The sequence below is a fragment of the Hemiscyllium ocellatum genome, chromosome 1, assembly GCF_020745735.1.
Source record: "Hemiscyllium ocellatum isolate sHemOce1 chromosome 1, sHemOce1.pat.X.cur, whole genome shotgun sequence".
Taxonomy (NCBI): domain Eukaryota; kingdom Metazoa; phylum Chordata; class Chondrichthyes; order Orectolobiformes; family Hemiscylliidae; genus Hemiscyllium; species Hemiscyllium ocellatum.
Genome location: NC_083401.1, coordinates 122779196 through 122795099, shown reverse-complemented (window position 1 = coordinate 122795099; position 15904 = coordinate 122779196). Strand labels below are relative to the sequence as shown.

Genomic DNA, 15904 nt, shown 5'->3' with positions numbered 1-15904 from the left:
AGTGCAGCCAACTGCTGGACAGACAACTGGCTGACCTACTCCTCAATGTCCATCGATTCCACCAAAAGTGGCTGAAGACAAAGAACTTGTCCAGAAAAATGCTCATTATTGAGGGCTTCAAGAGTCAAGTAGACTAGCAAACTTCCAGCGATGTGTTCACCAATACATTCAAAGAGTTCATTTTAATGTAGTGGAAGAAATATGGAAATGTCTGAATTATAGCCATCACCTCTTGCTATGAAGAAGCCATTGGCTACATCATCAAGAAACACGAACCATTCTGGTCACATCATCCAAGACCTCATCAACAAGAAGAGGAAAGTTTTCTGTGCTGGCAAATCATCACCAGTGAGGTAAAAAGGAGAACTCATCAAACAGCAAAGTTGGAGTTACAAAAAAGTGGACTGGGAAATCTAATAGCTGGAACTCCTTGCTGACAAGTATGACACCAGGATTTCTTCAGTGCTACTGAGGCACCAAACAGTCTAAACCCCTCTTTGCTTCAAAGTACTGTAGAGTAAGGATGGAACCCTTTTGAGGACAGAAATAAAAACAGCTTATGATGGAGAGAACACTTCAAAACACTTCTACGCTGTGATATAATCATAGGTGAGGACATGTTTGAGGCAATTCCCCAACTCCCCATCAAAGATGGCAGAAGTTGAAGCCACCATTGGATCCATAAAGAATAGAAAAACTATAGGAATGCATGGGGTTCCAGCAGATATTTTCAAACTTGGAGAAGTAGAGAGGTTACTCATTATCTCCATCAACTGTTCTTGAAAATCTGAGACAAAGAAGAAATTCCTGCTAGTCTCAGGAATTCAGTCCTCACCACCATCTTCAAAAATGGAGACAAAGTAGACAATGGAAACTACTGTGGAATCGCCCTACTCTCTATTGCTATGAAATCCATCATTTGAATCCCTGGCTAGGTATCGTCTCCCAGTTTCTGAGGAAATTCTTCCTTGAAGCCAGTGTGGCTTCAAACCAAACTGTGGAATTGTGGACTTGATTTTCACTGCTCATCAACTCCAAGGGAAATGTCAGGAACAACTCAAACCACTCTATATGGCGATCTAATTCAGGATTTTGACACAGTCAATTGGGAAGAGCCCATGGTGTTGGAGGTAGGATATCGGCATAGATAGGGAATTGGTTATTTTTTAAAATTCATTTGTAGGACTTGGGCATCGCTGACTGGCCAGCATTGATAGTCCATTCCTATTTGCCCTTGAGAAGGTGGTGGTGAGCTGCCTTCTTGAATCGCTGCAGTCCACTTGCTGTGGGTTGACCCACAACGCTGGTAGGGAAGGAATTCCAGGAATTTGACCCAATGACTGTGAAGGAACGCTGATATATTTCCAAGTCAGGGTGGCGAGTGGCTTGGAGGGGAACTTGCAGGTGGGGTGTTCCCAAGTACCTGTTGCCTTGTCCTTCTAGATGGAAGTGGTCATGGATTTGGAAAGTGCTAAGGATCTTTGGTGAATTTCTGCAGTGCATCTCGTGGATAGTACACACTGCTGCTACTGAGCACCGGTGGTGGAGAGATTGAATGTTTATAGATGTGGTGCCAATCAAGTGGGTTGCTTTGTTCTGGATGGTGTCAAACTTTTTGCATGTTGTTAGAGCTGCACCCAACCAGACAAGTGGGGAGTATTCCATCACACTCCTGACTTGTGCCTTGTTCATGCTGGATAGACATTAGGGTAAGTGAGGACTGCAGATGCTGGAGATCAGAGCTGAAAATGTGTTGCTGGAAAAGCGCAGCAGGTCAGGCAGCATCCAAGGAGCAGGAGAGTCGACATTTCGGGCATGAGCCCTTCTTCAGGAATCATTCCTGAAGAAGGGCTCACGCCCGAAACGTCGACTCTCCTGCTCCTTGGATGCTGCCTGACCAGCTAGACATTGGTGTGTCAGGAGTTGAGAAACTGGATCAGTGGTGCTGGAAGAGCACAGCAGTTCAGGCAGCATCCAACGAACAGCGAAATCGACGTTTCGGGCAAAAACCCTTCATCAGAGATACTTGCACAGTATCCCTAGTCTCTGACCTGCTGTTGTGGCCACTGTGTTTATGTGGTGAGTCCAGTTGAGTTTCTGGTCAATGATAACTCCAAGGATGTTGACAGTGGAGGATTCAGTAATGGTAATACCAGTGAATGTCAAGGGGTGGTAGTTAAGAGTGTCACTCATTGGTGATGGTCATTGTTTGGCAAATGTGTGGCACGAATGTTACTTGCCACTTGTTGGCCCAAGTCTGAATATTGTCCAGATCTTGTTGCTTTTGAGCATGGGCTGCTTCAGTATCTGAGGAGTCATGAATGGTGCTCAACACTGTGCAATCATTGGTGAACATCCCCACTTCTGACCTTATAACAGAGGGAAAGTAATTGATGAAGCAGCTGAAGATTGTTGGGCCTAGAACACTACCCTGAGGGACTCCTGCAGAGATGTCCTGGACCTACGATGACTGACCTGTCACAACCACAACCATCCTCCTTTGTGCCAGGTATGACTCTAACCAGCAGAATGTTTGCCCCCTGATACCTATTGATACCAGTTCTGCCAGGGCTCAGTTAAATGCAGCCTTGATGTCAAGGGTGTCACTCTCACCTCACCTCCGGAATTCAGCTCTTTTGTCCATGTTTGAACCAAGGCTGTAATGAGATCAGGAGCTGAGTGACTTTGGAAAAACTCAAACTGGGCATCACTGAGCAGGTTGTTGCTGAGCAGGTGCTGCTTGATAGCACAGTTGATGATACCTTCTATTACTTTATTAATGATGGAGAGTAGACTGATTGGGAGGTAATTGACCTGGTTGGACTTGTCCTGCTTTTTGTGTACAGGACATACCTGGACAATTTTCCAACATTGTCAGGTAGATGCCAGTGTTTTAACTGTACTTGATTAGCTTGGCTAGGGGAGCTGCAGGTTCTGGAGCACACATCTTCAGTACTATTGCCAGAATGTTATCAGGGTCCATTGCTTTTGCAGGATCCAGTGCCTCCAGCCATGTCTTGATATCACGTGGAGCGAATCAAATTGATTGGAGCCTGGTATCTATGATGCTGGGGATGACTGGAGGAATCCAATATGGATCATCCACTCGGAATTTCTGACTGAAGATTGTTGTGAATGCGTTAGCCTTATCTTTTGCACTCATGTGCTGGGCTCCTCTATCATTGAGGATGGGGATATTTTTGGAGCAGCCAGTGAAGTTCTATAGGGATTAGTGCTAGGACCACAACTGTTTTATAATATACATTAATGACTTGGAAGAAGGAAGCGAATTTACTGTGGCCAAATTTGCAGAAGACACAAAAATAGGTGGAAAAGCAGGTTGTGAGAGGGATACAAACAATTTACAGAAAAATATTAATAGGCTAATTAAGTGGGCAAAAAAATTAGCAAATGGAAAATGTGGAAAAAATGTGGAAAATGTGAAGTTGTTCAATTTGAAAAGTTGAACAGAATATTTAATGAAGAGAAATGCAGAAACATGCAACACAAAGGGACTTGGGGTACTTGTGCATAAAACAGAAAATTAGCACACAGGTTGGCAGCAGATAATCAGGAAGGCTAATGGAATATTGGACCTTATTTCAAAGGGGTTGGAGTATAACAATAGGGAAATTTTATTGAAACTGTACAAAGTACTGGTGAGACTATATCTAGAGTGCTGTGAGCAGTTTTGGACTTATTTAAGAAATGATATCATTTCATTGGAGGCAGTTCAGAGAAGGTTCACAAGGATGAATTCTGAAGAAGGATCACTGGACCCAAAGTGGTAACTCTGCTTTCTCTCTACATATGCTGCCAGACTTGCTGAGTTTTCCAGCAATTTTTTTTTCACTCAGATAATCTTAATATGAAGAGATTGTCTTATCAGCAAAGGCTGAATAGGTTTGGACACTACTCAATGAAGATTAGAAGAATGAGACGTGATCTCATTGCAACATACAGGAATCTTAAGGGGCTTGACAGGTAAATGCTGAAAGGGTGTTTCCCCTCATGGGAGAGTCTAGGACAAAACTACATAGTCTCAGATTAAAGGGGTGCCAATTTAAGACTGAGATGAGGAGGAATTTGTTCTCTCAGAGTTGAAAATGTTTGGAACTCCTTGCTATACAGAGCTGTGGGGGTAAGTCCTTGTATATATTTAAGGCTGGATAGATTCTTCAACAGTACAGGAACTGAAAGATTATTGGGAAAACGCAGGAAAGTGGACATGAGGAATGTTCGATCAGCCATAGTCATATTGAATGGCATAGCAAGGAAGAGCGTTTGAATGGCTTACTCCTGTTCCCATTTCTTGTCATCGTCTAATGGATACTTTTTAAAGGATGGATGAAAAGTTTTTCAACTTCTGTTCGTTAAAATCCGAGAAGATGCCACCAACTTCACTTATGGAGCTTCAGCATGCAGATGACAATGTCAGCTCCATTCTGGGAAGAGAATCTTCAAGTCTCATTTAACGCCTTTGAGAAAACATACCAAAGAATTGGTCTCAGCCAATCTCAAGAAGACTCAAGTCCTTTACCAATGCTTCCAAGGGAAGTTCTAGTCCGTCCTTCTATTAAGATCAATAGAGAAATCGTCCCAAAAGTGGAACATTTTCACTACCTGGGGAGCCTCCACTCATCTAAGGCTGTCATCAATACAGCAATTCAACACCACATCCAATCTACAAGCACCTCTGTTGGATGCCTAATGATACTGTGGGATCTGTGCTTAAATCAAGAGGCCTTTGTAAAAGGCAGTTATCCTTCCAGCTTTTCTATATGACTCCAAAACATGGACTACGTATAGATGTCACCTCAAGGCTCTTGGGAAATTTTATCCATACTGCTTAAGATTGGTCCTCCACATGAGCTGGGAGGACAGGCGTATTAACGTCAGCATCCTCAAAGAAGCCAATAGCACCAGTATTGAGGCCATGATCATCCAAAGCCAACTCTACTGGGCCGGCTGCATGCTTGGAGGAACCTTCGGTATGAAAGGACACAATTCGTTGAGAACACCTGTCAGCAGGAGGAGGTACAAAATGGGTACCAGTGAACTCAAGGCGAAAGCTGGGAAACACCTGCCAAATGTCTGGTTGCAGTTGCAGTTATAGGGTCGGACTCATCAGCTGCATAAGGATCCTCAGAATCCATGTCCAGCGACATAAAATTTCCTAGATGGACAATCATACTCATTAATGAGTGATTGACAATGACATCCATGCAAAAAACATCCCTCAAACCACTTCACAGAGGTGCAATCAGAAAGAAACCAACAACCAACCAAACAGTATACATGAATATGTGAACTGAAAACTTGGTCAAAGAACCAGTTTATATGGTGTTATATCTGAAGAAGATGGTTCCCTGGTAACAAATCTAGCTAACATAGGGCTTCATGGAAGTAAGAAAAAGGGCTCAAGGATAAATCTCTGGGGGGCCAGCAAAGGAAGGAAAGCAATCTACTGTGTGCATTATTTTTAAATAGATAGATAAAATTGGAACTAAGCCAGTGTTAGTCGTCAGAGATATGTTTTACCATGTTGAAGGCTGCAAAGAAGCTGAGCATCATGAAAAGGCATAATGCACTATGTTTACTTTGATAGACACCTCTATCTGCCAGTTAAAGAACTGGCTATCTTTCTGATGTGACAAACCAAGGACACATTTTGAGAGATTCAAACATGAGGAAAAGATGAGGAAAGTTTTGATGGAGGAAAGTCTGAAATGAGGAAGTAGTTTGCAAAGACAGAGAAAAGCAGTTGAATTAGCATTTCTGGAAGAGCATTTTGCTTATAATTATAGTCAAAACCTCATTTTTTAAGTGACAAATGTAAATATGTTAGATTTTTATTTTCTATGTATCTACCTAAATTTCACACTCCTCCAGATTTGAATTCTATCAAATTAAGATTTAGAACAAACCAATGAAAGAAAATATTTGTTACAAGATATTTTGAATGAAGGAAACTGACCTAAGTCACTCTGTAAAATTGCAAGGGAAAATAAGTGTCAATCAAAAGGCAAAGAAATTGGGAGAGGGTAACTGAGAAGTTGGTCAAAGAGCAAAATGACTGGAAGGAACAGAGCTTGGACCTTATAGAACATAGAACATAGAACATAGAAAAATACAGCGCAGTACAGGCCCTTCGGCCCTCAATGTTGCGCCGACCGAATCCTACCTAACCTACACTAGCCCAATAACTTCCAAAAGCCTATCCAATGCCCGCTTAAATGACCATAAAGAGGGAGAGTTCACTACTGCTACTGGCAGGGCATTCCATGAACTCACAACCCGCTGTGTAAAGAATCTACCCCTAACATCTGTCCTATACCTTCCACCCCTTAATTTAAAGCTGTGTCCCCTTGTAACAGCTGACTCCATTAGCGGTAAAAGGTTCTCAGTGTCTACCCTATCTAAACCCCTAATCATCTTGTACACCTCTATCAAATCTCCCCTAAACCTTCTTTTCTCTAATGAGAACAGCCCCAAGTGCCTCAGTCTTTCCTCATACGATTTTCCTACCATACCAGGCAACATCCTGGTAAACCTCCTCTGCACTCGTTCCAATGCCTCCACATCCTTCCTATAGTATGGCGACCAAAACTGCACACAATACTCCAGATGAGGCCGCACCAGAGTCTCATACAACTGCAACATGACCTCAGGACTCCGGAACTCAATTCCTCTGCCAATAAAGCCCAGTACACCATATGCCTTTCTCACAGCACTATTTACCTGGGTGGCAACTTTCAGAGATCTGTGTACATGGACACCAAGATCCCTTTGCTCATCCACACTACCAAGTAGCCTACCATTAGCCCAGTAATCCATCTTCTTGTTACTCCTACCAAAGTGAATGACTTCACACTTAGCTACATTGAATTCCATTTGCCACCTTTCTGCCCAGCTTTGCAACTTGTCTATATCCCGCTGTAACCTGCCACATCCTTCCTCACTATCCACAACTCCACCGACTTTTGTGTCATCCGCAAACTTACTCACCCAGCTTTCAAGCCCCTCCTCTAGATCATTTATAAAGATAACAAAAAGCAATGGTCCCAAAACAGATCCTTGAGGTACACCGCTAGTAACTGCACTCCAAGATGAACCTATACCATCAACTACTACCCTCTGTCTCCTTCCAGCCAGCCAATTTCTAATCCAAACCTCTAATGCACCCTCAATGCCATACCTCCGTAGTTTTTGCATTAGCCTACCATGGGGTACCTTATCGAACGCCTTACTAAAATCCATATACACAACATCTACTGCTTTACCCTCGTCCACCTCCTTAGTCACCTGCTCAAAGAACTCAATAAGGTTTGTGAGGCACGACCTGCCCTTCACAAAACCATGCTGACTATCCTTGATCACGTTATTCCTATCCAGATGTTCATAAATCTTATCCCTTACAATTCTCTCTAAGACTTTGCCCACCACAGAAGTCAGACTCACTGGCCTATAGTTACTCGGGCTATCCCTACTCCCCTTCTTGAACAAGGGGACCACATTCGCCATCCTCCAGTCTTCTGGTACTATTCCCGTTGACAATGACAACATAAAAATCCAGGCCAATGGCTCTGCTATCTCCTCCCTAGCTTCCCAGAGGATCCTAGGATAAATGCCATCAGGCCCAGGAGACTTATCTATTTTCATCCTTTCCAGTATTCCCAAACCCTCTTCCCTACATACTTCAATGCCATCCATTCTAATCACTTGTGACTCAATATTCACACCAGCAACAGTGTCCTGTTCCTGAGTGAATACTGACGAAAAGTATTGATTTAGTGTCTCTCCAATCTCCTCCGCCTCCACACACAACTTCCCACTACTATCCTTGACTGGACCGATACCTTCCCTAGTCATCCTTTTATTCCTAACATACCTATAGAAAGCCTTTGGATTTTCCCTAATCCTACCAGCTAAGGACTTTTCATGTCCCCTTCTCGCTGCTCTTAGCTCTCTCTTTAGATCCTTCCTGGCTACCTTATAACTCTCAATCGCCCCAACTGAACCTTCACGCCTCATCTTTACATATGCCGCCTTCTTCCCTTTCACAAGGGATTCCAATTCCTTATTAAACCATGGCTCCCTCACAAGACCCTTAACTCCATGCCTGACTGGTACATACTTATCAAGGACACTCAGTAGCTGTTCCTTGAACAATCTCCACATATCATTAGTATTCTTCTCTTGAAGCCTGTTTTTCCAATCCACACATCCTAAGTCATGCCTCACCGCATCATAATTTCCCTGCCCCCAGCTATAACTCTTGCCCTGCAGTGCACACTTATCCCTCTCCATCACTAAAGTAAAAGTCACCGAGTTGTGGTCACTGTCCCCGAAGTGCTCACCTACCTCCAAGTCTAACACCTGGCCTGGTTCATTACCTAGAACCAAATCCAGTATAGCCTCACCTCTTGTTGGCCTGTCTACATATTGTGTCAGGAAACCCTCCTGCACACATTGGACAAACACCAACCCATCTAACGACCTCGAGCTATAGCTTTCCCAGTCAATATCTGGGAAGTTAAAGTCCCCCATAACAACCTGTGCAATAAAATAAGCAACACCAAGGATGTGGCCAAGGGATGGCAAATGTATAAGATCAAAATCAGAAAAATACAGAATTTGGGTGGTTGGACTATATTAAATTACATAATGCAAAACTATACAGAATGCATACAAAAGAGAAGAATTATATTATGTATGAGGAACTATTTCACAGGAGGCAAAGAAAAGCTTTCATTTTTAACACACAGATTCCTTCGATTAATCATTTAAATCTTGATTTTCAGGATGAATACCTAACTAAATTTGAAAATTCTGACATAATAAAAACTGTTAAAACATCATAATCTAAGAAAATGAATGGCACTGTTAGTTTCAATTATATTTAATTTGAATAATCATACTAATGACATGAAGCGAGATGGAGTTGTTTATCATTTTAAGAAAACGTAATTAAGCGATTTGATTTACAGTGTACACAATTCAAATCACATGGCATTTTGCAACTGGAATATCATCATTACCTAGAAAATTCAAAACGATAAAGTATTACCTCAATGAAGTAGGCAGTGAAATCAACTGTGTCAATGCCAGTTTCACCAAAATCATGAAGACTGTTTTTGGCCTCCTCATCCAATATTACTATATTACTTAAATTCACATTAATCTTTGCGAAACTCTCAGTCAGACAAGTTGCATGCTGAAAAATAATCATCAATATAATAAATATGTTTTATCTACATACAAAGTTCACAGTATTAAAACACCAGGATTACAAAATCAATGGGGGATCATTACAGTTTCCTCACTTGGTTTGTTTTTGGCAGAAGTAAAATAGGTAGCCGACCACCTTCCTGCCTATCTCTTAGTTGGTCCACATAATACTAGGGAGAAGGGTTTAAAAGCCATCCAGCCTCGAGTCCATTGAAACCCTTAACTATCCAATTATGTGGCAGACCTCTAAGTGCCTCCAGTGTAATATTACACCAAGCAGTTGAAAATGGGTGAAATGTTAAAACTGGTGTGGAAGAAAGAATGGAAGGAAGATTGGTACTACCTTCAGAGAATAGCCTGAGACACCCCACCTAAGATCATTACCTTCACTTTATGCCTCCCCATTTGCTCCTCAAACTCTGGGAGTGAAATTCTTAAAATGTCAGGCAAGTTTCAAAGCCAGCACATAGAAAATCCTGTGAGAGAGGGACTAGTGCTGGACCTAATTTTAGGGAAAGAAGCTGGGCAAATGTTAGAAGTATCAGTGGGGGAAAATTTCAATGGTAGCGAATCTAACAGTCAAATTTAAAGTAGTCATGTAAAGGAGAAAGATAGACCAGAAATAAGGGTTCTGAACTGGGAGTTGGGCATTTTAAATATAAGACATGGTCTGCCCAAAGTGGACTGGGAAGAGTTACTTGTTAGAAAGTCTACATCAGAGCAGTAGTTGGCTTTCAAAAAAGAAATAACAGTCCATAACTAACATGTTTCTGTAATGATGAAGGGTGGACCAACAAGTCCAGAGAACCTTGGAAATTGAGGAATGTACAGGATTTGATGAGGGCAAAGGGAAGAGAGTTCACAACACTGGAAGACCCAAAAAGGCATTTAAAAAGTGGAGAGATTTTTAAAAGAAACATTACGAAAGCAAAGAAGGGATATGAAAAACATTGGTGGGCAAAACACAGAAAATCCGAAGGCATTTTATATGTATATTAAGGGCAAGGGAATGACCAGGGGAAGTATAGGGACCATGAGAAATCAAAGTGACAAGCTATATGTGGAACTGGAAGACATCAGTGAGGTTTTAACTGAGTACTTTGCACATGTATTCATGATAGAGAAGGAAATGTAGGTACAGAAATCAAAGAGACAATGGCTTAGTGGTATTATTGCTAGATTATTAATCCAAAAACTCAGCTAATGTTCGGGAACCTGGGTTCAAATCCTGCCATGGCAGATGGTGAAATTTGAATTAATAATAAAAGAAACAGGAATTAAGAATCAACTTACAACTATGAAACCAGTGTCAATTTTCAGAAAAACCCATCTGACTCATTAATATCTTTCAGGGCAGGAAACCTGTGATTCCAGACCCAAAGCAATGTGGGTGACTCTTAGCTGTCTTCTGAAATGGCTCAGCAGCCACTTTGTATTACATACTTCAATAAAAAGTCTCAAGAAATGAAGAAATGAAACTGGATGGACCACCACACAACACATAGGCACTGAAATAGACAATGGCAGAAACACTCCTGTTGACCCGACAATGTCCTCCTTATTAACAGCTGGGGCTGAATGCCAAAATTGGGAGAGCTGCATCAAAGACTAATCAAGTAACAGCTTGATATATTCATACTCACAGAATCATCTCAGATATGACTGTCACCACCCTTGGATATGTTCTGTCCCACCAGCAGGACAGAGCCAGCAGAACAGGTGGTACAGTGGTCCACAGTTAGGAGGGTATTGCCTTGGGTGTCCTCAACAATAACTCCAGACCTAATGAAATCTCATGGCTTCCAGTTAAACATGATGGGTATTCCCATTCAGTTGTTTTCCAGCAATGTTTGTAACCAGAATGTTCCTTGTTATGAAGAGATTGCTTTATCACAAAAGACTGAACAGGTTGGGATTCTACTCACTGAAGTTTAGAAGAAGGAGAGGTGATCTCGTTGAAACATATAGGAATCTTAAGGGGCTTGATAGAGTAAATGCTGAAAGGATGTTATCCCTCATGGGATAGTCAAGACCAGAGGTCACAGTCCAAACAACCTAAATCTTCTATTGACAAGGAAACCTCCTGCTGATTAGCACGTATTCCCTCAGCTAATGAATCACATTGAACAACACTTGAAGGAGGCATCGAGGGTGGTAAGGAAACAAAACGTACTCTGGGTTCAAGACGTCAATGTCCACCAACAGTGGCCCAGCAGCAACATTATGCATCAAGCTGGTCGAATTCTAAAGGATATATCTGCTAGTCTGAGTCTACAGGTGGTGAGGAAACCAACAGAAGGGAAAAACATACTTGACCTCATCCTTACCATTCTGCCAGCTGCAAATGTATTTGTCCGTGAAAGTATCAGTAAGAATAACCACCAGGCAGTCCTTGTGGAGACAAAGTCTAACCTTCACATTGAGGATGCCCTCCCATTGTATTGTGCGGCACTATCACCATGCTAAATGGGACAGACTTTGAACAGATTCAGTAATTAATGACTGAGTATCCTTGAGACATTGCGAGCCATCTACTGCAGCAGAATTGTACTCCAGCACAATCGTAAACTCGACCTGACATATCGCCCACTCAACCATTACCATCAAGCCAGAGGATCGACCCTGACTCAGTGAAGAGTGCAGGAAGGCATGCCAACAGCAGCACTGGACAAACCTGAAAATGAGGTGTCAATCTGGTGAAGCAACCAAAAAGGACTACTTGCATGCCAAGCAGCAAGTGACAGACAAAGCTAAGAGATCCCACAACCAATGGATCAGAGCTAAGCTCTGCAGTCCTGCCACATTCAGTTGAGAGGTGGTGGGCAATTAAACAACTCACTGGAGGAAGCGGCTCCACAAATATCCCTATCTACAATGATGGAAGAGCCCAAAACACAAGTGCAAAAGATAAAGCTGAAGCATTCACAGTAATCTTCAGCCAGAGCTGCCGAGTGGATGATCCATCTCAGCCTCCTCCAATGGTCCCCAGCAAAAACAGATACCAGCCTTCAATCAATTTGATTCACTCCAGTTGGAGGCACTGGATACTGCAAAGACTATGGGCCCTGACAATATTTCTGCAATATTATTAAGAACTTGTGCTCCAGAACTTAGCAGAAGTGACATTCAAGCCACACAAACGTCAGGCAATGACCATCTCCAATAAGAGGTAATCTAACTGCCACCCCTTGACATTCAATGGTATTACCATTACTGAATCCCACACTATCAACATCCCTAGAATTACTATTGACCAGAAACTTAATTGGACTCATCACATAAACACAGCAACTACAAGAACAGATAAGAGGTGAGGAACACCTCAATCAGTATCTCACTTCCTGACTCCCAAAGTCTGTCCACTATACCAGCCTTCAATCAATTTGATTCACTCCAGTTGGAGGCACTGGATACTGCAAAGACTATGGGCCCTGACAAGGCACAAGGCACAAGTCAGGAGTGTGATGGAATATTCCCCACTTGCTTGGTTGGATAGAGGTCCAATAACATCAAGAAGCTTGACACCTTCCAGGACAAAGCAGCCTATTTGATTAGCTCTCCATCTACCCTCCCTCTACTCCCTCCACCACCAACGCTCAGTAATAGCAGTGTGTACTATCTACAAGATGCACTGCAGAAATTCACCAATGGTCCTGAGACAGGATCCAAACCCTCAATCACTTCCATCTCAATGGATAAGGGCAGCAGATACATGGGAACAGTACTACCTGCAGGTTCCCCTCCATGCCCCTCACCATACTGACTTAGAAATATATCATCATTCCTTCACTGTCACTTCATCAAAATCCTGGAATTCCCTCTCTAAGGGCATTGTGGGTCAACCGGCAATAGCTAGTGGTATCACCATTAGACTAGGAATCCGGAAACAGGTACAAGTAGTTCTCCCATAACACTGTAATTGCATTCCAGCAAAACCTCGCTATAGAAAATCACTTATAGAAATAAACGGGGCCTATGGGAAAAAGTGACGTTAGAGGCAGAACAGCAAAAAATATCACTCTCAATCATTCAAAAATCACCCAAAAGTTGAATGCAAAGTATATCACAGCCCAGATGAAGGTTTAAATCATATTATTAACAAAACAAAAGGAGGTTTAACAGAACATTTGAAAAATCTAAGAAATCTGCTCTGTCTACCTCTCACAGAAAGCTGCTCTGTCAGCAGCTGGCATCAGCGCATGTGCAGATTGGCATGGACACTGGCATCAACATTGTGCTTGCACAGAATGGCACAGACATTGGAGCATGCGCAGAACAAAGCACGCAAACTGATCCCACTAGAATCGCGCTATTGCCAACGGAAATAAGTGTTCTTGAAAATACCATTCCCTAATACTTCAGCGACTTCAGAGCCAAATCACGATGCCAAACTTCCCACCATCCGGTGATGTCCTGGGGACCTGGGTTCAAATTCCTTCATGGCAGCTGGTGGAATTTGAATTCAATAAAATGGAATTTGACTTCAATAAAAATCAGGGATTAAGAGTCTAATGATGACCACGAAACCATTGCTGATTATTAGCATAAACCACTTGGTTCACTAATAGCCTTTAGAGCCGGAAATTTGCCATCCATAGATTTCACGTCATTCATGGATGAATTTTAAAAGATGATATTTTGAATGAAGGAAACTGATCCAAGTCATTCTATTAAACTGCAAGTGAGCATGAATGCTGACTAAAAGAAAAATTAGGAAAGAGGAACTGAGAATTAGGTTGACGTAATAACATTTCAACTTTCATCCAAATACTTTTCAAAGGTTGAGGTTTCCTGCTTCAACCATCCCCCCAGGCAGTGTATTCCAGAGAAGAACTGATATACTGGAGCAAATTACATTTGAGAGGGAGGCACTATTAGCAGTTTATAGTGGGCTTAAAATTGGGTAAAACCTCAGACCCAGTGAGATATATCTCTGGCTACTGTGGGCAGAAAGAGAGGAGATTGCAAGAGTCCTGGCATTCATTTAAAAATCCTCTCTGGCCATAGGAGAGGTGTTAGAAGCCCGGAGGACAGCAAATGGTGTACCATTATTCAAGAAAGATTGCAAGAAAAACCATGGAAGTTACAGGCATGAGAGTCTAACATCAGAGATAAGGAAACTTTTGGTAAAAATTATGGAGGACAGAATTAATCCCCACAAGGAGAAGCAACGGTTAATCAAGGATAGTCAGCATGGCTTTGTCAGAGGGACATTATGTCTTACAGATCTGATTAAATCTTTGAGGAGGTGACTACATGAGTAGCTGAGGATAGTGCCATTGATATAGTTCATAAGATGTCATCACAAAGCCTTCCATGGGGGAACTGGTGAAGGTGGTCATTGGATTCAGGGCAAGTAGGCAAAATGGATCCAAGTATGGCTTAATGTCAGGAGGTAGAGAGAGAGAGAGAGAGACGGTTGAAATTTGTTTTTGTGACTCAAAGCCTGTGTCCAGTGACAGACCCATGTGTTCAGGATGGTTTGTTGCCTCCCTTGTACCAGGGTTAAGGATGTTTCTGAGTGGCCACAAGACATTGAGTAGCCGGAGGTCTTGGTACACATTGGTACTAATGACAGGCAGGAAGAGAGATGAGGTCCTGCAAAAAGAGTTCAGGAAGTTAGATAGCAAGTTGAAAAGCAGGAACTCTAGGGTTGTAATCTCAGGATTACTCCCTGTGCCACATGCCAGTAAGGTTAGGAATAAGAAGATAGCGCAGTTAAATATGTGTTTGTTTGCAAGGAGATTTGCTAGTGTCACTCAGAAAGATTTAAACTATTTTACAGAAAGGTGGAAATTACAGCAATGGGTCAGTGAGTGAAATGGCTGAGGAGGAGTCTGGGACTAATGCCAGTAAGAACAGAGGGAAGAGCAGAAAGGGAGTGTTTACTGAACATGGCAGGATTAGTGGTCTAAAATATATTTGTTTTAATGCAATTAGAATGATAGTTAAGGCAGATGAAGTTAGAACTCTTCTATTTATTCATTTGTGGCATGTGGTGGTGGAAGAAGCCAGCATAGCAATCAAGCGGGCAATATTGGTCCAGAACTCTAGTTTTGTGGCAGCTTTTTGAGGGTTAATCCACATCTGGCCAGGTGATTAGAGTTCATATTCACATGAAAGTGAAGCATAAAGATGGCAAGATTTGGGAATCTTGAATGACAAGTGAAATGGTGAGCTTAGTCAAAAAAAGGTGTACATAAGGATTAGGAAACTGAAGACAAAGCACTTGAGGAAAATAAAGAAAGTAGGAAAGAACTTAAATAAGTAATGAGGAGGGCTAAAAAGGGGGCCATGAAATTACCTTGGCAAATAGAATTGAGGAAAATCCTAAGGTCTTCTGTAGACATATAAGGAGCAAGAGGTGAGCTAGGGAAAGGGTAGGTACACTCAAAGACAAAGGAGGAAATTTATGCTTGAGGCCAGAGGATGTGGGTGAGATCCTTAATGAATACTTCACATTGACATTCACAAAAGGAGAGCACATGGTGGATGGAGAATCTAGAGAGGCATATGTTGATATTCTAGGGCAGTTTGATATAAAAAAGATGTTAGGTGTTTGGAAAAGCATTAAGGTAGTCAAGTGGGATCTATCCTTGAATATTGAGGGAGGTGAGGGAGGAAATTGCTGGAGCCTTGTACAAGCTCTTTGTATCCTCTTTAGTCAAAGGAG

The 15904-nt window shown here is 42.1% G+C and overlaps 1 protein-coding gene across 5 annotated transcripts in view; it reads right to left on the bottom strand.

Annotated features, from left to right (window-relative positions):
* Positions 1-15904, bottom strand: part of LOC132819835 (prominin-1-A-like) — a 287338-nt gene that overhangs the window by 83029 nt on the left and 188405 nt on the right. For all 5 annotated transcript variants that reach the window (XR_009645127.1, XM_060831697.1, XM_060831707.1 and 2 more), the window contains one exon: positions 9071-9217. Coding sequence is in view for 4 of the 5 variants with exons in the window: in XM_060831697.1 (XP_060687680.1) it covers positions 9071-9217 (147 nt within the window). In the remaining variant the exon portion in view is untranslated. The remainder of the gene's footprint in view (positions 1-9070; positions 9218-15904) is intronic.